General features: G+C 37.8%; 1 protein-coding gene across 9 annotated transcripts in view; it reads left to right on the forward strand.

Moving 5' to 3' along the window:
- The window catches only part of ARID1B (AT-rich interaction domain 1B), a 325,659-nt gene that overhangs the window by 24,862 nt on the left and 277,562 nt on the right, over window positions 1–23,235 (forward strand). For all 9 annotated transcript variants that reach the window (XM_085575256.1, XM_021532087.4, XM_085575257.1 and 6 more), the window contains one exon: window positions 8,227–8,421. In XM_085575256.1, the coding sequence (XP_085431382.1) occupies window positions 8,227–8,421 (195 nt within the window). The remainder of the gene's footprint in view (window positions 1–8,226; window positions 8,422–23,235) is intronic.

Genomic DNA, 23,235 nt, shown 5'->3' on the forward strand with positions numbered 1-23,235 from the left:
CTGTACAAAGTAGGTAAGGGAATTTTTTCTCTGAGTTCCAGATGGCAGCCATGCACAGTGAGTGAAGGTGTTTACTTGTCTAGGAAGCTGAGAACCTCATTGCCAGACAAAATAGAAGTAACTGGTATTCTGGGTGGGGCTTTGCTTTTTTAAACTTGGTTTTCAGGGTTTATGAATGGATTTTCTCATCCTTATTGAGCCATTTGCCTTGGCTACCGAAGAGGCCTTAAAGCTTTGAGGCATCCAGTGGTAAATCTAGCCTGAGAACTATAGGTTACTATTTTCCCTTGCTATCTGCCTTGCTCTCCTACTGGGGGTTGCTATTTTGACAGTCAAAATGCCAGACTGAGAGCTTTGCCCGTGTCTGACTGTGCTCCAGTGCCAAAGCTGTTGTATGGGTGCAAAACCATCCAACACAGGCAGTTCTAGGTTCAGACTGGACTGTAGATTGGAGTAGCCAAAGCGTGGTCACGATGTGGCAGCACATAGTAGAAGCAGCTGGAATGAGTGACCTGTTGTATAGTTGAAGATAGGTTTGCTAGAAGAACCCCTGAACTCTGCTGCACTGGAAATTGCTGCAAACTTGGTGAGGAGGGGAGTAGAGCTTCTGCATGCTTGAAGAAAAGTAGTCTTTGTAGGGGCATCCAAGTTGGAGAAAACAAATCTAAAGACAGGACTATAATTCCTCAGTATTTCCTGGAAAAGGTTTGATATTAGGAAAGTGGGTTACAGGAGAAAACGGAATGTTCAGGTGTGATGAGGATAGATGACACACATTAAGGTGACTTCAGAGTAACCTATTAGCTGTCAGTAGCTGGCAAGGACAAAGGCAACTTAAGGGGCAGTGGTTCTGGGCTGTATATCCATGTGAACTTGTCAGAAACCTAGGGTTGTTTTGGCCATCAGCTGTATTAATGTGTATGATTGCTTCTTGATGTTGTCTTACCCTTTGCATGCACTTGTAGTGGCAACTGAAGAGGTTAGTTATGTACATGTCATTAAAAAAAGGTTTATTTGTTATGTTTGTTGTGATTTATTCTTTTGGTAGTTGTTTAGTTTTATTTATATGCAAAATTATAAATAGAGAATGGCTGAAACACAGGCTTTACAGTTTATGGGTTGTGTGTGTTTAAAAAAGACTCAGAAGAAGGCTGAAAAACAGTATATCCTTCTACCTCACCCTGCAGGAACAGTTGCTTGTATAAATTACTTGTAATTGTTCTAGGCAAGTAGTAGTTGATTCTTTGTGGGGCATAGCTTTGATTTTTTTTCTTTTGCCTTGTTAATTACTTATTCTCTGTTTTGAGTGGAAAAGAATCTTTCTGATATCTCCCTGCAGCTGAAATCAGACAGTATGCAGAACCTTTAAGACAAACAAAATGGCTATTTATGTTAAAACTCTGTTAGTGTGTGCTTCTTCATTTACTGGATTGTCTTTCACCATAGGCTTATGTCTTTGCTTATTGTTTGTTGTGTTTATGCAACCTTTTTAAATTAAAATTTTAGTAAAACAGATAGTAGATTTCCTTTTACAAAAAATAGAAAGCATGTTTACTAGTCACCTCTCAGACTTTATTATTAATGTTAGAATTTAATGCTGTACATTCATACTTTTTAAATAGTTGCTTGCAACTTTCTTAAATGGATATTGAAACACACTAGACTTGTTTTGATACTTCCTCTTTTGTCATGTAAAAATGTTGGCTGAGGTGTCCTTGTACATGTTCATACAAATGATGACATTATCTAGGAGTGGATTATCTTTTCTGCAGTTCCATCCTCAAGCCAGCTGTGTCATTTATTATAGTGAATACTTGTGATTATCTTCAGTGATAAATTTGTGACTTGGTGCCTGACATAGAGTTGAGAGCTCCATGCCTGTCTTCCTTGGAATGTCGGTAACTGATTGTCAACTGTACTTATTATGAGGTTTCAAGGCTCTGGTTTTTATACAGAGGCTTTTTTTTTTTACTTTTCTCTTTTTTTTTTTTTTTTTGTTTTTTTTTTTTTTTTTGTTTAATATAGAGACAGAAGCTTTGGCTGCAGATCAATGAATAAACAAAGAGTTATTGTATTCATAGTTCTAGAAGTTTGAGGAGAAGCCTACTTGAGAGTGTTGAGTTCATGTTTTGTTACAGGCACAAATGATGGAGCATTACTTGGGATACTTTGTGGCTTATGGTTGCTTTAAATCGCTGCATTTGCTGTTGTCAGCCAAACTAATACCTCTTTCATTTTTTTTTTGTTTAAACAAAAAAAGCACACTTTCACTTGAAAAGTGGTTACATGTCTCATGTAAATACTTGTCTTCTAGTGAATTGCTCTGTCTGCCTTGTAGAAGAGAGCACTAGCTGAATGGGATTCACATCTAAATCCCATTGTGACCTTATTAAAGTGTCTCCCACGCCTCCCTGTATTGAGATTTCAGTGGTGAGGGTCTTTGTGGCATCTTTAAATGGAAATGTTAGTTGTATTTTGGGACAGTGACTGGTGTTGTTCATATTCATAAATATAATTCAAATAAACATTTTGTTGTTAGAAGTGAAGCACTAGTTGATAACTTGATAGTGGACATATGTATGTAATGTGTGCATAACATCAGTAATGCCTTAAAAGTAGGAGCTGGTTTTGATCACGCTGCTTCTCAACTTATTCTCTTGTTCAAACTGCCTCAGATATGAGTGTAGATGCTGTAACTGGAAAACACTGGCTAAATGACTAAAGAAAATGGTAGTGTATTTTTCTATCATTTAAGAAAAGGCAAAATTGAATCTCCAGGTACTTCAGGGTGAGGTGATTTGATTGTTTTGGATGGGAGGAGAGCAGGATGGTGGTGGTGACACTGAGTTTACAAGTGGGTGCAGAATATTAATTTTTTCACTTTTGCTTGTAGCAGGAATGTCGAGTTTATGTATTCTTTTACACAAAACATTGAAGGAAGGAACAGGTATGAGAAAAAGATTGTCAGTTACTATTTGCAAATAGTGTAGATTTTTCAGTGTCGTACCTTAATAGTTGTATTGTCAGTCTAAAGACTGGGAATGAAACCTTGGCCCTGTTGAAATCATAAGCAAACCTTCCACTGGGTATTTTAAGCTGCTCATGAGGCACATGTTAGGCAGGAACTCTTATGAAATGCTCTGTTCTCACAAAGCCTGATAGTACATGTGCAAATGAATCTGATACTGACATGAGAAAGGCGCTATAATAAAGGGGTTATAAATTATGGTATTTCTGTGGACTGAAGCAAAGAACAAGACTGAGGTATTTTGAGGAACTGCAGTTCTACTCAATTTTAATGAAATGCAGCAAGTTGAAGAGGAGGTGTGGAATAAGAAGTAAAAGGCAGAATCCATCTAGGTTTGCCTAGAAGAACATGGCAGTAAAAATTAGCACGAGCAAACACTAGATAAACTGTCAAAATGGTAATGTGTGTATTAGGAGTAAAATGGCACTAGAGTAAAATTGGACTGTTCTGTAAAGGCAGGAAAAGAAACAAATGGATGTTGATTACTACAATGACACTAAAATGAAATTTAATAAGTGATTAAAACTTTGCACTACAGCGTATAATAGAAAGTAAAGGCGTGGCAGATGTGAAAACACACACATCATCCATTCACAGTCAAACATGCATGCTGGGTTTTAGAGGAATGTGATGCAGTTAGAGCAGTACTGTCATTTTTGGTAGGTGTTAGAGAGCATTTGTGGAGGGGTTGGGTTATGATCCCTACAGCATAAAGAGGTTGGTACATCTCATTATCATTCTGTCACTAAAAACTTGTCTCTGAAAACTGTTGGAACTGATGCTAAAGAAAATACCGGAACTTAATAAATGTTAAAGGAAACTTCAAATAAGATTATAAGATTTATGTCTCAATTAGCAACTTCTTCTAGTAAGTTTTCAAAATGTCATGGATGAGAGAAAGTCACTGTAAGAATGAAGTCAGAAAGTCTATAAGAATGATAAAGCTAAAAACTGTGCATTCATTAAAGCTGGAAAAAGTTACATTGAAATTTTTATCTTCACTGTAAGGTGGACAGTACCTGATGAGCAGCTCTATTATCTTTCTGTTAAGTGTATGGCTCCAGGTCTTCCTCGCTATATACTGTTCTTAAGACAAAATTTGTCTTTTTGTTAGAGAGTTTTCAGTGGTATTGATCGTGGACATACTAAACTCCGAAATCAGTTCTGTGTTGAAGAAATGATGGGGCTTTTTTGTTAATTTTTGGGGTTGGAAATTTTTTCCCTTTTTTTTCATTTTTACATAAGGGAAATGGAGGCATTGTTGTAGAAAGTTTGGCCTGGTTTTGATTGCTGTAGGTTAAATTTTTTGAAACACGCAGTTTCTGGAAACACTTTCAGAGAACATCTATCATCAAATTCAAAAATTGTTGCAGTTGTAGATATGCAGCATTTTCTGCAGTTTAAGGCCCAGGATTTCAAGTCAGGATGCATTAAATTGGTAAATTTTGTGAAAAGCTGTGGCAGAGGTAGAGTCTGTTTCTGACTGAGCAGCACATAGCTACTTTAGATGGTAGGACAGCTGTCTCCTGCATTCAATGCCTGTATGGTAAGTGAAGCCCTGCTCCAGTAGCTCACACTGGCCCCTTCCCTGCCGTGTGCTGGTGGATACCTGGAGCAGGCACACACACTGCCTGTGAGGATTGAAGTGTGGCTGCAGGTTTAAAGACAGCCATATCCGTGAAGGAGACACTTAATGGTGCAAGGGCAAACTTAATTCCAGGAGCTCTCAACTTCTGCAGTAATAATCTTTCTTAAGCCTGGGGGAGAGCTGGCTCTTTCATTTTGTTTTGACTTGCAGAAATATGTTGACAGCCACTGAGTCACTGGTAGATGTCTTCACCTTTAGCTACACCACATAGAGGGTTGAGATCTAATCTGAAGGGAGTCAGGAACAGCAGTGGTGACTTGCCACCCCTCATAAGGACCGACCAGTGCATAGGATGAGAAATGTTTCCTCACTAAGTCTGTTTTCTCCAACTTTAGAGATCATAGAACACTCTACTGCTTATTCTTTCCCTGAGATCTTTGGAGAGAGGAGGGAACAGGCAGCACTGATAGCTAGGGTAGGTCCCTGTGGATTGTCTCAGTAATTTATCCAGGCACAGTCACTGCTCTCTCTCGCTTTCTCATATTCAAGTATCTCCAGTCCTTGGTCCAGGTTTCTGACTTCCAGTTCACAATAAGTTCTAAGAATGTCCAAGTCCCCTGCCTCCCAGTGACCACGGCCCCCTCAATTCCAGTGTTGTGTGAGACACTGCAGCCCCTGTTGACTGGATTTATAGCAGTATCTGAGGCTCTTCATCCCTCCCCTCCTTTCTGAATTGGTGGGATATCACCCAAGGGAAAGGGGAATGGCTCACCTGAAGGAAAACCGGAGACGTGTAGTGATGGCAGGCTGGTGAGAAGGAGGGAAGGAAGGATGCACTGGCAGTGAGGCGCACTCTCCCAACACACACACAGAATCTCCTCTGCTTGGAGTTCACTAGTCCAAAGGACAGAGACTCTTTGGCCTGTATCCATGTCGCCTCCTGACCCTGTTTCCTCCTCTCCCCTTCAGCTCTTTCTGCCTCACTTCTGTGTCCATTGCTTTTTTAACTCATTGTCCCTCTTCCTTTGTCTGGCAAATTCAAGGCAGTTTCCATACACTTCATAACTCCTCTGAAGAAGCCTTGCCCTGCCCCTCATGCGCTCTTGTTTATTCCTCCTGTCCTCCCAGCCTGGTGACATTCAGGTGATCTCTCTGACACGGGCACATACCTTGCCTTTCATGAATGTCCAGTGTCACCCTGGGAAATTAAAATTCTCTGCCTCAAAGCATGGTATTCAAGAGGTATTTTCAAGTGTTTTATGTGAGAACATAAACCATGTATTTTCCTGTGACCTCATTCTAAGACATAGCTGAACTATTTCTGCTGAATTTTCCAGAGAATTTCAGCCTCAGGCATACATATGCCCTGGAAAATTTCAGCCTAAATGCTTGAAGTTTGGCAAAGTTTATATGCACCTGAAAGTAGTCTTAATAATGGATAATGTTAAATTGTTTTAGCTGTGTAGCTATCTGCATTGTTTATACTTAAGAATTGGATTAAAAAGAAAATATTGCACTCAAAATTAATTAAACTTGAATTTAAGTAAATGTGGTTATTGGAGATGAGACCTAGAAATTATACCATGAAACACAAGATGGTAGCAATGAAAAGTGCTATTCGGCCTCATGGGAATCTATGGAGGAAGCTCAAGATGCTATTTGAATACGGATTTATGTTTGAGAAGAAGAAGACAGGTGATGCACTGAACATTAAAACACAGACATAATCATAAATATAATGTTGTGGTCTATAGGAGGAAATGTAAGTTTTCCCCTGGGACACTGTAGGAAGGAATCTATAGTGCATCTGCTAGCCTTTGTGTTTTTTGTTGAAACTGTGGTGAGAGTGCATGGTGGCCTGAAAAAAAAACTCCAGAATTGAGAATGTTGTTGTGGATCAGGTGATCTGCAGTGGTTGAGGAACCGTTGATTTTGAAAAGTATTAAATATAAATAGTAAATTACCCAGGGACATTTAGTGGCAAAAAATAGAAACTTCTAATCTGGCTATAGAGCAGGCAAGCAATAAAGGGAAAATTGCTGAGTAATACTTACCCAAAATTAGCAGTGAATGTGGAATTTGCTATGGTAGCAAAAACAGGCAGTCCTCTTCTGAAGTGAATGGAGATGTCATCTGAGGAGGAGATTATAATTTCCATCTCCTCAGGTGTAGTGTGCCCATATTCAGAATACTTTATTAGTTTTGGGTGATATTCCTGGAAAATTGGTATTGGTAATGGTGGAGACAGCCAGGGGAAAAAAAATTAGGTTCGATAGATTTTATTTGCAGTAAGGAAAGAATAATAGTTCATTAAGCAGTGACTGCTTTGGAAAGGGCATATTTTGGACAGGAACAAAAAAAGTAGCATGTTAGTAGTACAAACAGCAGTGATGGGAAGAAACGGGTGGGAGTGGGAAATGTTAGTTATTGTCATAATAACTGTTACATCAGAATATAATAGCCAGAAAGGACATGAAAAAGCCATATTACATAGGAGGTTTTAAATTAAACTGTTCAGCAGTGCGCTATAGGAAAACATGTGCAAAATGTGCTGCAGGAGGGAATCCTGCTCCTGGCTGGGGAGTGGGCTGGCTGGGTGAATTAATAGGTCTTCTAGGGGGGGAGGGGGGAGCAGGAGGGGAGTATGTGCCACTTGCGTGAAGATAAGATTGTGATAGGCTTTTGGAAAGGTTAGCCCACATTCTGCCATTAACCTAACCAGAACTCAAGAATTAAAAAATGGATGTCATATTAACAATACAGGGCTGCACTTCATGAAGTATGATATTTTTTCTGGTTCAGTTAGTTCTCAGTAATAAAACATGAGTGTAATACTGCACAATGGTTGACACCTGTCCTGAAACTGTTACAGGGCTTGGTAAGTGCTGCCAAAAAGTCTAAAAATAAAACTTCCCTCCCTTACCTCCCTTCCCCCTCCATCACTGGTTGCAGTTTGGATTTTCTGAGGTCTATTAAGGAAGCAAATAAACTTTCATGTAAAATGTGGGTTATGACTTGCTTTTTGATCTGGAAACTTATTAGTGTGCAGAAAAACAATAGGAAAATGCTGAAATGCATTGAATGCAGTGTTCTGTATGCACTGCACTTCTTGGAAACTTTATTTTCTTTCCAGTTTCTCTTTTTTTTTTATGTAAGAGAGCAGACATTTTCTCAAGGTTAAGTGGCTTGTCCACTGTTTGTGTCTCTCTTGATATAATATTTATGTTTTTATTTTATTTTTGTTTTAACCTTAAGGTCAGTGATGCTAATCAGTGTGTAGCAGTATATTTAATTATTTCTTAAGCTGAAATTTTTTGGGCATATTTTCTGCTCTCTGTCTGTATAGGTAACAGACAGCCTCAAGTTTTAGTGTCAAATATTTTTTAAAGTTATTTAAAATGGAATGGAAGTCCCAAACTCACTATTCAAAACCTCATCTAATTAGTCAGAGAACCCAGGATATGGTACTTTGCCAGTTTGTACATCAAGTCAATATTTGATGTATAAAGCGTTGAGAAAACACATGTATAATTCACCCGCAGCGAGCATGACGATTCTGACCTTTTTCTTTGCATGTCTTAAATATTCCTTTGCTTGTGTTTGCCAACAGGGCAGTCCGATGGATCCGATGGTGATGAAGAGGCCGCAGCTGTACGGCATGGGCAATAACCCTCACTCTCAGGCACAGCAGAGCAGCCCCTACCCCGGGCAGTCCTACGGCCCTCCCGGCCCCCAGCGCTATCCCGTGGGAATGCAGGGCCGAGCCCCGGCAGCCATGGGAGGAATGCAGTATCCACAGCAACAGGTTTGTGGAGGATTTTTCTGGGTTGCTTTGGTTTCCCTCCTCTCTTTCTCTTCCCTTCTGACATTCCAGTAATACAGAGGGTGCAAGAGAAAACCGTCAGAAATAATTATTTCTTGTGCAGAAGGAGGATGAAGGACTGTTTTAAAGAAATTACCTTTACAGTGTGAATGTTTTTTGAAATCCCTTACAGTTAGAACAGGATTTAGTTTGTTGCTGGTATCTTTCTGGAGAGAGAGAAGTATATCAAATGCCATGAGTTTTCTGGTTTTTTCCAGTTGACACCATTTAGTCTTGCATATTTTTTGGTTCTTTTCTTTGCTGCTGTTGCTGTTTTGTTCTTGGTTTGTTAGGGGTTTTTATGTTCTCTATCTCTCCGGCTTACATACACTTAAATGTAAGATGAAAACGTGGAGCTGACATCAGTGCATCAAGGGTAGCGTAGTCCAGTGCATACAAAACTGTTACATATTTATATCAGCTGTTTGTTGTTGTGGTGGTTGGTTTTCTTTTTTCTCCTCATTTTGATAGGAGTCTGTAGCTTATTTTTTTTCTTTTACCAACTCTTTAAAGTCAGGATTTTTTAAAATGTATCAGAGTACATAGAAAGGTAGGGATCTTTTTTTAATCTGCTTGGATTTCACTGCTTGATAGAGACCTCTTGTGCTTTTTTCCTACCCTTTTTAAGAAGGTCAATCTCAATGTGCATACCATGTACTAAGGAAAATAGAGCAGTTTTCAAGAGGGAGAAATAAACCAAGGTTATCAAGAAGTTAATGTTTTGCTAATTTTTTTTTCTAAATTAGGGATGTGAGTGTAGGCAGTGAGAGCTCTACACTGCCTTGTGAGCACAACAGATTAGTAACTTTATCATTAATGGGAAAGAACATTTGTTTTGTGCAACTGTCTAGTTACAGATTCGCTTCTTTTTATGCTATTTATTGTTAAATATAGAAAATAAAATAAAATTTTGGACCCCTGGCAGATAGATGCCTGGCCAGTTCTTGTTATTACCCATCCAGCAGGACAAGATGTTAATCAGGCAGTTAATTAAATAACGGTTTGAAGTATATTATAGTATCATTATCACAGGTCTCAATTTTTATTCTTTTCTGTTGTTAAATAGATACTTACTGATAATGAAGAGATTATTTAGTTTATAAATGCCAAACTGTATATTTGGTTTGCTAGATTCAGGCAGCAAAGCATTTTGTCAGTTGCAAAAGGGAGTTGAAATTGAATAAAGGAGGCTTTATTTTTCTCTGTGTATCTGTAACCAAAGTGAAGTTATTAAAACAGATTTTTAATTTAAAAATGACTTATTCTGCGTTACGCAGAGATGAGTGTTGAATTTTCAGTGCATTTGCTAATTGCTTGGTAATTGTAAATTACCCGTCAGCAGGCAGTGACCTGGCAGCGCCATTGGCTGCCGGCCCCATCCGTCTCCTCGCAGCGCTGCCGTAAGTGGCAGAGCGGCAGCGCCGGCCGAGCACCAGAGCTCTTCGGGGAAAAAGGGACAGGATAATTATGACATTGAATTTTTATTGAACGGACATCACCACCTAGGCATGATTTTGTTTGGGACAGCCTCCAAAGCTTCATGTGTTTGGTTTGTGAACCTCTAATGATCTGAATCCAGTTCTTTTCATATTGCTCATATATTACCACCTTTCTACAAAGGATTAAAATGCAGGAATGCAGGTTTGTAAATTGAATTGCCAACTTACCAGCTGAGTGGTAAGTTGTCTTTGGCACAGGATGCCACAGTTTGATTCCTGGCTGGATTTTTACTCCTGTGACATGAATATTAAATAAGGACAGCCTAGCCACACTTGTTAAAACTGTGTAGCACGTACCTACTTTAGATATTATATATATATATATATATATATATATATATATATATAATACATAATATTGCCAGAAGTTTCAGAAGATGAATCTCAGCACTTTCTGGAAATTGGACTGCTTTACAGTGTCACATTGAATTTATCAAAAGCGCAAGGCACTTCCAAAAACTTGATTGGTTAAAAAATACTGGGCCTTAAACACATACCGTGCTCAGATTTAAGTATTGTGCAGAGATAGCACTGAGTAGATGGATTATGAGGGTGGAAGTGCCACACTGTAGGAAGGGTGGGAAGCATCAATGGGAAAGATTGTTCTTATTTTAAGTTATATTTTTCTGTTGCTCAAAGACAGCTGAGGGTGTCAGCTCTGTTTCCTTGGATGAAACAAGAAGGCTTTTTTGTTAAACTGTGAAGATTTTTGAATTTTGAAGAAGACCTTGAAATGTTAAGTCTGGCTCTTTGTCAGCAAGTGTTGTGGCTTGAGGTTAGAACTATGGGACTTGACAGATTTTAACTTGCAGGCTCTTCTGCAGAATGCTGCAAATGAAGAAATAAAGATGAAAAACAACACCCTAAAGATTGAGCTAAAATTAATGAAAGTGGTAGAATTGAAGATAATTGCCTAGATGTAGTTAGCTGGTCTATGTCATATTGCAGCAGAGAATAGTGTATTCCAGCCTGCAGCCCAGAGGTGGAAGAACTCTCTCTCAGGAAGGGAGGCCTCTGGCATAAGCAGTAAAAGATTAAAGAGGATAAAAAAGATGAAATGGTATCAGGTGCAGTCAGCCTACGTATCTGCAGCATGGGTGTCAAGCACAGCCTGCTAGCCAGTTTTAAAAGGGGTATCTATGAAATGCTGCAGTCATTCTCTTACAACTGTTGTTTGGTCTAGGCATACTTGGCACCAAACATGAAGGTGCAAATAAGCCCCCAGATTCTCCTAAAATTCCATGTGGAAACTGCAGGATGTCAAAGTGACTATGGAAAGTATGGGGTATGTTCTGCAAAGGACTGAAGAGAGAAAGCAGATCCCCTAAGTGAGTTTTGAACTCATCTCTGATGAGTTATCAATTATGAGCTCCAGCACAACACATTGAGCCTTAAATAAGGGGCACAATTTGAAATCCAGTCAATCTCTTTACACTAATACAGCTAAAGATAAAGGGGTCTAGATATATAAAAGGCCAGATAGGAAAGGCAGGTTGATTGTAAATAAAGCAATGGTAAGCTTTCTTTTCTGACAGTTAACAACAGAGATACAGATTTTCATGTGAAGATGATTGATAGCCTCCAGGGACAAAGTGCTAAGCAGTTTGAAGAATGCTGCAGTATTTTGTAAGATTTTGAGGGCATGTCCAGTGTGAGTCAAATAAATACAGAAAGCATTTGGACTGATTTGGCCACCTATATAAAAGGGAAGGTATGAGAAGGGAAGGTGATACAAAGAGTTATATACTTAATTTATAGGATTGTAGACTTGATATATTTCTTGTCAGGATGTATTAATATGGAAAATTAATTACTTAGAAAGAGATTTTTATACTGTTAGGAAACTTGGGATTTTGTTTCTTTTCCATTCACCTTCAGTGGGAGAGGGGGGAAGAAGGCAAGTAAAAGCTGGGAGCAGGATGACCTGTGCCAATGTTGTCCGTCTTCATGAATGGAACACAAGTTGCAACAAGGTTTTAAAATGCTGTTCTTGCCTATAAGTCTTAATACTGCTGTCTCATAATGTCATGAACTTTCTCTCCTGGTTTGTATGGGGTGAATGTAATTTTTTGGTTATTAGCACTCCTTACCCAGGGAATGTATTTAAAACCAGAAAGCAGAAAAATATTCTTTTGGATTTAACTTTCAATTTCTAGTATCTTAGCTACCACTTAGAATTATAAAGAGATTATGTCAAAACTGAAAATCCTAATATGCAGGGATAGCTAACACCTGAAAACTTCAGTCTTGATTTTGCAATACATCTCCCTATGAGTGAAATACTATCTAAGTAATAAGATCTGATTATAAAGACAATAATTTGCTTTTCATGTAACTTCTTTTTTGCCTCACACCCTTTTTGGACCTCAGTCAAGCAAGTGATGATGCCATGATCGGTTCCTTCTGGCTTTAGTTCGATTACCCACTCAAAGTGCCTTAGTGCTGTGTGCTGTAGGAAAACCTGCTGCTTTGTAAATACATGTTCTGGTAAAAATAAAAAGACCTCAGAATACTGATCAAAATAAGGGGCTTTTTTCTCACCAGTAGTGTTGCTTTTTTGTGATAATAGCATGCAGTATTTTATTTTGTGAGGAATTTCATTAAGCTTAAAAATCATATACTTAAAATATTCACTTACAGGTTTTGAAAGTTTTCATCAAAGTTTGAAGGCTTGGATTTATGAATATGTTTGAAAGAATTGAATGGTGTGATATGCCTGTTTAATCATATGATCATTGCCTAATTGATTTTTCTTAGCATGCATTAAAATTCCTTGTGTACTTGATGGACTGGAACAACAACTTATTGTGTAAATAGGATCGTGTTGCTATAATGCATAGTAAATTCTTTATGGAAGATATTTGCATGGATGCATACAACAGCCATTTCTAATTGCTATTTAAAATGGAACATTTCAGTACCGATCATGCAGTTGCCTTAGTACCTTGAGCCTGCTTGCAGCAAGACAAGTTATGAGGTCTGAGCCTCGATCTATTCTTTCTCCTGTTTTTTTGCTATAGAAATACTATGAGGTGAAAGGGTGCTAATCACTTGACCCTTTAACTTTTTTTTTATATTCTTGATTTGCCAAATCCAAAACCAAATGTTATTAGTGTCCTCACTGTTTTAAGATTGGAACTGTAGATATACAGAGAAGTACTAATTCCATTTCCCTCCTTTTTTGATATACAGATTATATTGAGGTGTAAGGAAAATATGCCTGTTGTCTTTTATGGCAAGTTTCAAGTGGAGTAACTTTCATTTTTTTTAAGGGGAGAAAATGTTGTAAAACCTCTAGGAATATACAGAAAGGATTTATTGTAATGGAAACTGCAAGTAAACCAGAACTATAGGAGCAGCAGCGTGATTACATCATTTAGAAAAGGGTTTCCAGTGCCCATATTGGGTAACGTCCCAGCTTGGAAATGTCGAGTTTGTGCCAAGGAAATCAGTTGGCTGTTGCCTTGGCAGATAGAGTTTTAAAGCTAGCAAACACACATGTTTACTACTGGTTGGCTTGTTGTGTGAGTTACTTTCTGAGGTCATTTTAATTCTAAAAGATTGAAGTATGCCAAGAAAGTGAGGCTTACTGTCATATTTGGCTCTGACCATTAACTTAAACTGCTGTGTATACATACAGCAAGTATTGGTCAAGTGATTACCTTTTTGGTCCTCTGTGTGTATAATTGCCCTCAGCACCTAGATGATACTAAATGCATTGCAGTTTTTTGCTCCTAAGCAGGTGTTAGCACAATTGATGTTAGTCTTATTAAAGAGAGCAGATATAGAAAATAAGCACCATTTTCAGTTCTCAGTCTATTTATTTTGCAAGAACAGAGCATGAATCAATGTGGTTGAATCTCAAAAATAACCAGCAGAGGACAAAACAGTGAGATGTGTTGCTTTTTCTTAAAGATTGATAGATACATTTGATGCACACACATGAGAAGGGAGTGTAAAGCTTTGATCAGCATGTGCTTCAGAAGTACGTTTTTCCAGAGTTTTGTTTGATTTACCTTTGGGGTTTTGGGGGCATTTGTTTTTCTTTTTGGTTTTGGTATGGCTTTTGTGGTGTGTGTGTTCTGTTTGGGTTTTTGTTTGCTTGTTTCATTTATTTTGGCTTGCTTTTTTCACTGGGCATTTATTTGGAGCTATCAGTAGCAGATTATGAATCTATTTTGTTATTATTTTTTCCAACTTCCTGTTCTAAAAAAAATTACAAATACTTCTAATTAAAATAATTCCTTAGTAACATTTTATTTGAATGATAGATCTGCTATCCTGTTGAACTTCTATAAACCTCTAGGAAAAAAAAATCAGTAAAATAAGTAGAACTGCTGCTTCGTGAATAACGTAAAGTTTGAACCAGAAAAAGGGACAAGAAGTCATAGCTAGTTGCCTTTCATGTAAGGTCATCTTTAAGAATGGGTCTTTTGATAGTCAAGTGTTAATAATTGCAAAGAAAAGTTGTTGCTCTTTGTCATGTAAAGAAATGGGATTTTTAAATTTCAGATTTGGGAAAATGCTAAGTACTGTGCTTGTGCAGACTGTAGGAAAATGTTTAGCGTGGTTCTTTCTTTTGGGTATACTAAGCCTCATTGACTAAATTGAAAAAAAAAGGCTGCTACTTTAGTTCATGGCAGGATAAGGCTTTATGTTGTATTGTCTCCTTTAGAATTATCCCTTCTATTGAGTGTAATTCACTCTATAGAGGGAGGTGAGCACAGATTACGGATAATCACAGAATCAAATTTGAAATAAGTTTGTGGTCCTTATGATAGTTTAGCTCTTCATCTTAATGCTGGTCATCTGAGATTGTTTACTGAAGAAAATCCCTTAAGTAACGGAATTGCATTATTATGGTAAATAGAAACATTTCAGTAGCTTCCATCATTCTTTGAAACAGTGCTGAAAAAAAATGTAGGTTGAAAAGGGAAAAAAACTGATCTTTCAGCTGGTGAGAGATGGTTTGGAAATGAGGCTGGGTCAACATTTTTATCTGTTGAATTACCATGTAATGATGTTCAGTAAATGGTAATTTTTACATCCAAACGGGAGTAAGAGGCAGACAATATTTGTACAGGAAATGTGTAAGAATGATCAATGTATTATGACAAATGAAATGTATTTTTGTTACTGCTAAACGATTGTCATTTAGCTGGAATATTTAATAGCTGTAATCACATTTGTTGTTCTGCTAGGAAGTGGGGACATTAGAGAGGAAAACATGCAAGCCCACTGTGTTGGTGTTCTGAAAAAGGTTGTTGTTTAAAGAAGCAGCAGTTATTTTGTTATTGGGAGCTCGATTTGCTAGCAGAATTAGCTGTCACTCTGCACTGGAGTTAGGCAGGAAATAGATTTGGTGATCAGGAGTGGAGAACAGAGAGTTGTTTGCTGCTTCACTAGGAAGGTACAAAATCACTTACGTATGAACAGCTCATTTTACATGGCAGCAGGAGACATGAGTTTATTTACATTTGAAGCAAAATAAGCATCTTGCTTTAAGGAAAGACTGCTGCATTACACTGTTCAACAGCTGTCATATAGTGATTGTGCCAGGAGGGTTTTAAAGTGTAGGTAAGGACTGTTACTCTTAATATTATAGTCACAGTATTTTTTTGTTAACAATATTAATCAAAGAATAATTGACACTCAAATGGCTGAAATGATGTCCCGACCCATCATGCACGTATACAAGATGTATTTTTAAACCATATTGTAACTGTATTTCTCAATATTCCTGAGGGAGCTCAGATATTTGTTTTCTAATTCTTTTAAATCATGGTATGATTTCTCAGAAGATGCTATCATTTGTCTGTAAATTTGGACTTGCTCAAAGGAAGCAAGGGAGGCAATAGAGCATGCTTTTTTAAAAATAGGGAGTGTGTTTCCCACAACTGAAAATAGGGCTGAAGATAAGGAGAAATCAGTAAGAAATTTGCTGTGACTTCACTGGAGCTACAATTTCCCTTTGGGGCCACGTTGCTGGGATTGGGTGACTTGGCTTTAGTTGATATCAGAGTGGGCAGAATTAATCCACTAGGTCAGTTGAAAAGCCTTTCAGAATGAGACCAGTCAGTGCCCTTCACTTTGGTCACCCTGGGACAGAGTCAGGTAGTTTTCTTCTTGAAACAATAGGCTTTTCAAAAAATACCTGATGTTATAGTAGTTCAAGCTTGGACTCGTATTGCTAGCAGCAACTTTTATTTTTTATAGGCTAAGATTCATATTAGATTTAGCTTCAGTGGAACTTGAACAAAAATTACAGTGGGAGAGTTAGTACTGCAAAAAACCAAAAGTATTTTCTATACCTTTTTTATCTAGTCAGTATTAAATGACATGGGTTCCATGCAGTGCAATTCAAGCTTGTTCAGTAACCTGTTGTAGTTTTGCATGTTTTATCATCTAGAACATTATGACGTTTTATGGGAGTAGATGAATTATAAAATCTTGAAAAAAGAAAATCTTAATATGTTTGAGGCTATTTTAATTCTCTATAGATAATTTTTTCTAATACTTGTGTTTGTTTATATTTTGCATTGTTCCTTATAATTATTCTAACTGGGCCCATCTAAAAATCCTAATGTAAATACTTTAAGCCTTTGGTGTTTGGTTGTTTTTCAAGACAGATGAAAGAAAGATTTAAGAATATAAGGAGTAACTCAAATCTAGAGCTCATGCAATCTCTGTAGGCTTTTATTCTTCTGCTACCTTGGGTGACCCCGTTTTTGGGTACTTCTGGTACTTGTTCATTGCTTTGCCTGAAATAGAAAAAATGTGTTAAATGCTTGCATCCTTGCTGATAACGTATTTCATCTCTGAATCTTATAAAGTATTTTGGGGGTGTGGAAGAGTACCAAGAAGAAAATTAGTGTCTGTTTTATTTCTTTGTGCACTCCATTTTTTTCCCTCTTCTTCTGAATATTTTTTCTTAGTAATGCTTTTTGCATTTGAGTGTAAGAGCAAGACACATTCAGGTAATAAACAATTCAGTGACTGGACATTATTAGAAATCATATTTGAATCTTATTTCTAAATACACCTTTAGGAAAATAAGTGGATTTAGTTTTGGTATGTACATCAAAGAGACAAATTACACTTGCTTGTTCATTTCTTTCATAGAACAGTGATGAAGAAGTTTCTGCATATTTCTTGGCAAACTGAAATATAACTTGTCTTTTGAGACAAGAGTCCAATCAAAATAAACAAGGTTTATATAGCCACTTAAGGAAGATGTTTTAATTATTTAATTATTTAAGAAGTAACATTAGTTATCTGGAGTCTATATAGCTGTGTGTTTTACAGGCCATATTGGCAAGAATATGCTTTACAGGACAGGTTAGTGGAACCACCTTGTTCTTCTCACAGGATTGTCTCTCTGTTTTGTGCTCAGCAAGTGGTGCTTAATAGAAACAAACACCTAAGAGTCCGTGCAGAGAACAGACTGAGCCTGTGCATGGACAGAGCAAGCAGGGATGCTCAGCAAGGACCTCTGCCTGAAGCTGCTCCTGCCCTTCCTCAGAAACTCTACTGCTTGCCTCTGCTGTCTCTCCTAACTTTCTGAGCTGGCGGCACTGAAAATTGGCATGTGTTTTGACTCTTCTACTATACTGGAGAATGTTTTAAAGGACAGATGCAAATTGACTGGTTTGTGTTTTTCATTGGTTTCATTTTATTGCTGGTTGGCAAAACTGAGGAAAATCAGAGGCCAAGATATCTCCCTGCAGGTTTGGGAAGTGTGTACTTAATAGATTTATAGCCCTTTTATTCTAGGGAGGAAACTATTATTTCTAAAATGAACCTTAAGTCCTGCAGAAAATTATACTTTAGACCTCATGTTCACAAAAAGTCCTACCTGATGTTGGAGAGCAGGCAGGTGGGTTTTTAGTCTCTGAGGTGATGATGTGAGAAATTCCATGTATCCTTCTCAAACTGAAGGTTGTTTTATGACCTGAGTAAATTTGCAGTCTTGCAGCAAGTTGCGAAGAGTAGATTCAGTAAATGCCAAGATTGTGTGGGGTATTTGGCCTTTTCTATTTTGATTTTATACATCACAAGGAAAATAATGGTTTTTAATATTCCTTTAGGCTTATAATACCAGGGTTACAAGAGGAGCATAACCACAAAAAGCAACTGAAGAATATCCAGGAAAAGATCAGATATACTTTGGGTGTATTAGGTGTAGGCTTTTCTTTCTTCTTTCTCTCTTGTGTTCTGTCATCCCATTTTTGTCTTTCACGTGTAGAACTGACTAAAAATACACTCCTATTCTTGGCATGCATTAAAATCTTGTAAAGCAGAATAAAAACTTGACAAAATACCAGAACCCTGTGTACATGTGAGTTGCTGTGTCTTTAACTGGAGTTGCTTTACACCTGCTTGCAGGAACTTGGAAACTTCAGCTTTCTGCAAATCTGGTTAAAAAAAAAAAAAAGGAAAAAAAAAGAAAAAGAAAAAAGGAAAAAAAGAGAGTTAAAGAGTTAACCTGGTTGTAAGACTGCTTTTTGCAGGAATGTGGAAAGATCTATATTACATGTAGTGTTGCTTAGTGGAGAAAACATGTTTTTACTTGAGAAGTATTTTTTACACATGGAGCTGATGGTATGTATTGCACTTCAGACACAGGCAGGAATGGCTGTGTCTTGAATTCTTTCAGGTAATAAACTTAAGTGATACTAGTATTTTAATAAATATTTGCTGAAAGAAAGGAGAGCTCACTTTGGCATTTGGTGTAGTTCTTGTAGTAATGAAATGCTGCAAATCATAGGGTTTCTTATTGCATTGTGGTTTTGTTGGGTTTTTTTTACTGTCTTAGAGATGCAACATTTCTATTTGCAATACCAAATGGTAATTTCTCTGAAATAGGTGGATGCAAATTCTTAAGTGAGAGTTTGGTGAAGGCATGGAAGGGAGCCTGGGACTGGTAGAAGAGCGGTATTGTCAGCGCTAGCGCTGATTGTACAAGGAATGATCATCTGCTTCCTCCATGTCAATAAAAATGCAGGAGAGCACCTTTCTTGACACAGAGGTTGCTGAAACATCAGTGCTGTCTTTTTTTGTAATACTCCTGTGGATGTTTTTGCACAAAGTGGTATCTGTCAGAGCTTGAAATATTCTTGCACAGTTTCCTTTGAACAGGTAGCACAGGACAAGTTCTAGCACATAGCTGCTTGACATGGGGCCGCCTACCACAGGGAAGGAATGCCTTGCTTACATACGTCTGAGCTGATGTGCTGAGAACTTTGCCAGTCATATTCTGGGCTGTAAATAATTACTGAACTTCCATTTTGAATCGCAGAATTTTTTCCCCCCTTTTTTACCTCCCCCTTTAAAGTAAAACTGTAGCAATGGAAAATACTGGGAATGCCTTAGCCCTTTGTGATTACTCTGGATGTTTTTACAATGGATGTAACATAAATCTGCGCATCTTTATTGCTATGCCATCTTCACTTTTGAAATGCAGTATTTGTTGTCCTTTTGTTGCTTTCACTAGTACTGTTCATCTAATAACCACTTCGTGTGGGGTGTGTGAAATTACAATGGGAAACAAATTTTGTGAATGGTTCACCTAAAAGATGCAATAAAACTACGAGGACTTAATATTTTCCTGAAAAAGAGATGCCTTTTCTTCATTATATTTATATACTTGACAAGAGATTGCAGGTGAAATTTGAACAGTGGTTGAAAACAGCATAGTCTGGTTTTTGCACCCCTGCTGGAGTTCTTAATTTATGCTGTTAATATCTTGGTTTGCAAATTGAGATCTTCAGATACCAGGTTTTGATATGTTGTGAAAATCCCAGTTGTGTTCAAAAAAGGTAGAATGAATTGGGCAGTAGAACTCCTCGAAAGGATGTGAATTAATTCTTGTCCCATAATTTTTCCTACGGTTGAAGTCAGTGTAAGTGCTTATTGGAGCAAGCAGCATACAGCAGTGTATTTGTGTGCAGCTGCCTTGACGGATTTTTCTTGTCTTTTTTTTTTTTTTGTCCTTAAGATTCCCTGTTGTCTTGCGGCAACTTTCTCTCTTTAGCTGAAGGTGAAATGAACCTTGCAAACTTATTCGTCTGCTGAGGCAGAGGTGTACATGTTTGTACATATTGCTACATTAATATTGTTCGTTACACTATATTTACTCGTGGAAAATTAAGGGAGTAATGAAAGCCTGAAACCTCATTCTGGACAGAACTGTTATGGATGCTTGGTCAGTCTTCTGCTTGCTCTCCCTACTGGGTGAGGAAACTGTTTTGCTGGGGGGTCTTCCTGTTTGTGTTCAGGAAGGCCACCACTGGTCATTAGCTCTCCCACTGGCTTACATGATTTTTAGTGAAATTTGTGCTATTTGTGCTAAGGTTGCACTATTCGTGCCAGTTTTGCACTTACCACTGCACTTTCCAACTGGAGGCACAGAAGGCTTCCCATTTGGGTGGGGGAGTGAGGTTACCAGTCCTTCCTGTAGCAGCTTGTCCCTTCACGGAGTTATTTAGCAGGAAACTGCAGTGGCTATGAGCTGATCTGTCTCAAAGGCCTCCCCTTCTGCTTGTGAGACAGTCAAGGTAAATGTAGTGGCAGTAGGGCTCTGGAAAAATCTGGACCTGCATTAACAAATGCATCTTAAAACAGCAGTTATTTGGATGGAAGGATGTTTTGATAACTATTAAGAAAAAAACTTGACATTTGAAAATAAGTGTATGGATGCAAATCTTAAAAAAAAGTTGATAATCTTTCTCGTGAACAAAGCTGATGATAATATGTGGCTGGCTACTGTCTTTAAGTATCTTTGCCTGGTCTTGCCATACTTTTGGACACTCTGCAGTACCACTGATTTAGAACTGAAATCATACTGCATATCAAAGCAGTAGTTTTTTGGGTTGTTTTGTTTGGTTTTGGTGTGGGGTTTTTTGTGTATATTTTTTGTTTTGTTTTGTTTTGGGTTTTTTGGGGTTTTTTTGGGGGGGTTTTTTTTGGGGTTTTTTTTTTTGAGAACAAAATTACTATGTCATAAATTTCAAGACAGCAGAAATAAGCATGCTACTGTGGGATTGGAGAACTCTGAAGCTGTGAAGCATGAATTGTTTCACTGACCAGAAAATATACCTAGACAGGCCTTTTCTGACATACAGTAGAAAAAAATGGCTCACATACTTGATGCTGTGGAGTCTCTCAGAAGATGATTACCAAGTGATGTTCTGAAGTCTCAGAACATCCCATGAAGTAGGAGAAAACCTACTTTTTCCATTCAGTGCAAGAAACCTAGCACCTCTCCTTTTCCCATTCCCTTTCCCCAGCTGCATTTGGCTATCCTGTCTGTCAGCTGTGGTGGAAGAATTCACATTAGTAAGGTAGGGTTTTGATGCTAGATGCCAGGAGGCAGAAGCTGTTTAAAATCCCCTTTATCCAGTTGGTCTCAAATGGCCTTCCTGATAAGGAGTACAGAAACAATGATCCTGCAAGTGTCCCACTGGTAAGGTGAGTAATTTGGTGTAGTTGTTGGTGTTTTCAAGAAGCTGGTTATTGTCTGCAAAGGGAAGGGAGCCTGTTCCTAGGCTGAGCTCCCCCCCGGTAGGCAGAGAAGATATTTCTTGGGGTCACTTTGGCTTGGGTGAGTAGAAGAGCTCAGAGCTGGGGCAGTGGGGGTGGAGGGTAACATTACAGGAACATGTAAGCACATATTGAGATTGAAATGGGTTTTTTTTTGGATAGTTGTGATCAAGGAACTAAAGATGACAGGAGGGGCATGCGCTCCCCCCTCTCCCCCCCCCCCCCATTTAATTGCCTACATTCGAATGCTGGAAGCCAGGATAATAAACAAGAGAAGCTGAAATTTCTCATTTACAATTACAAATTTTGTCTGCTTGGTATTACTTGAAATCTAGTGTAAATGTTCACAGGATTGGAATTTTAAAATAAATGGTTATAACCTATTTAGAGAGATTTTAATGGATAGAAGGGGAAGGAAAGTGGTACTCTGTATCAAGAATGATATTATGTATTTCTGAGTAAATGAGTACTCAAAAAGCAAATGATATTAAATGCTTATGAGTTATTTTCCTGGCAGAGAAGGCAGAAGATGAGGTACTAACCAGCACCTGCTAGGTACCACTGAAATTAAGTAAAAGCAAGATGACTTGTCCCTCAAGAATGTTACTTGCACTGGGGAGAGAAGGGGGGTACAGAGACTGAACACCACCTGCTGCAAGGATTGATACCCTTAGGAATTTCTGTTAAAAACTGTGCATATTTGTCTGGAATTCAAAAGCAGATGAAGAAGAGCTAGTCACAGAAGTAAGTCAGTGGTGTTTTAATTGAAAGGACCATAGCTTGATTTAATTAAGTTGTATGCAGTAAGAATTGAGCTCAAATAAGCAACAGTATCAAATCCACGAGCGTGAATGCGTGTATCAATTGATAGATATATTGTGTACATACACACACAATGTTGCTTCCAGAGGGACAGCAGCGCAAAAGACAGGAATGGTCATGAGCTGAATCAGTTGGAGGGATTTTTTTTTTCTCTGTAGATGATATTTGGAATGGCTTAGAGGTTTTTTTACTGAACAAATAATTGAAGAAAAAGTTAATGCTGTCCTGCTGTTCTGGTTTCCAGCATCCGTTGGAATTTTATAACTAGAAACTTCACTTCTCAAAGCAATTTCTTGTTTTGTTTATAAAGAATATTTTGAATGTGGATCAAGTTTATTTTCAAGTAGTTTCTTTAAGTAATGAAGACTTGTTTTAAAAGGGGAAAATTCCTTCAACTATAAATGAGCACTAATTATGAATTTTAAAAAATGATCTGGTGAGAAAGAAATGTTCTGTTTGCTATTTTTATAATGTAATAAGCATGTTAAACTTAAGCGCTGAATAAATATTTGTTTAAGCACCTAGTTGCTTAAATAAGTGTATGAGGACATTAAATACATTTTTCTAGTTAGCAAAAAGACTTGCCAAGCATAGTGTGAAAGCTAGAGCTACTAATAAACTGAAACAGAATAGTTACCAATCATTGAGACGAAACTTTTCTTTAAAATAATAATAAAAAAGCAACACAAGTTGAAAATACATTACTCACACCACATTTTCCTGTTGACAATTTAAATGAAGATAAGACCAGACATATAGAGAATACTTTGATTTTAATAAATACATTGTGGTCTGTGAACTAAAATGCAGTTCTCACTTGTGGGATATCACTTTCTTCTGGAAACATAGCAACAGAGAAAGCTTTGAAGGTCATGGTAGATAATCAGTTTGAGTG

This window comes from Lonchura striata, chromosome 3, assembly GCF_050655825.1.
Source record: "Lonchura striata isolate lonStrDom1 chromosome 3, ASM5065582v1, whole genome shotgun sequence".
In the NCBI taxonomy this organism is placed as follows: Eukaryota; Metazoa; Chordata; class Aves; order Passeriformes; family Estrildidae; genus Lonchura; species Lonchura striata.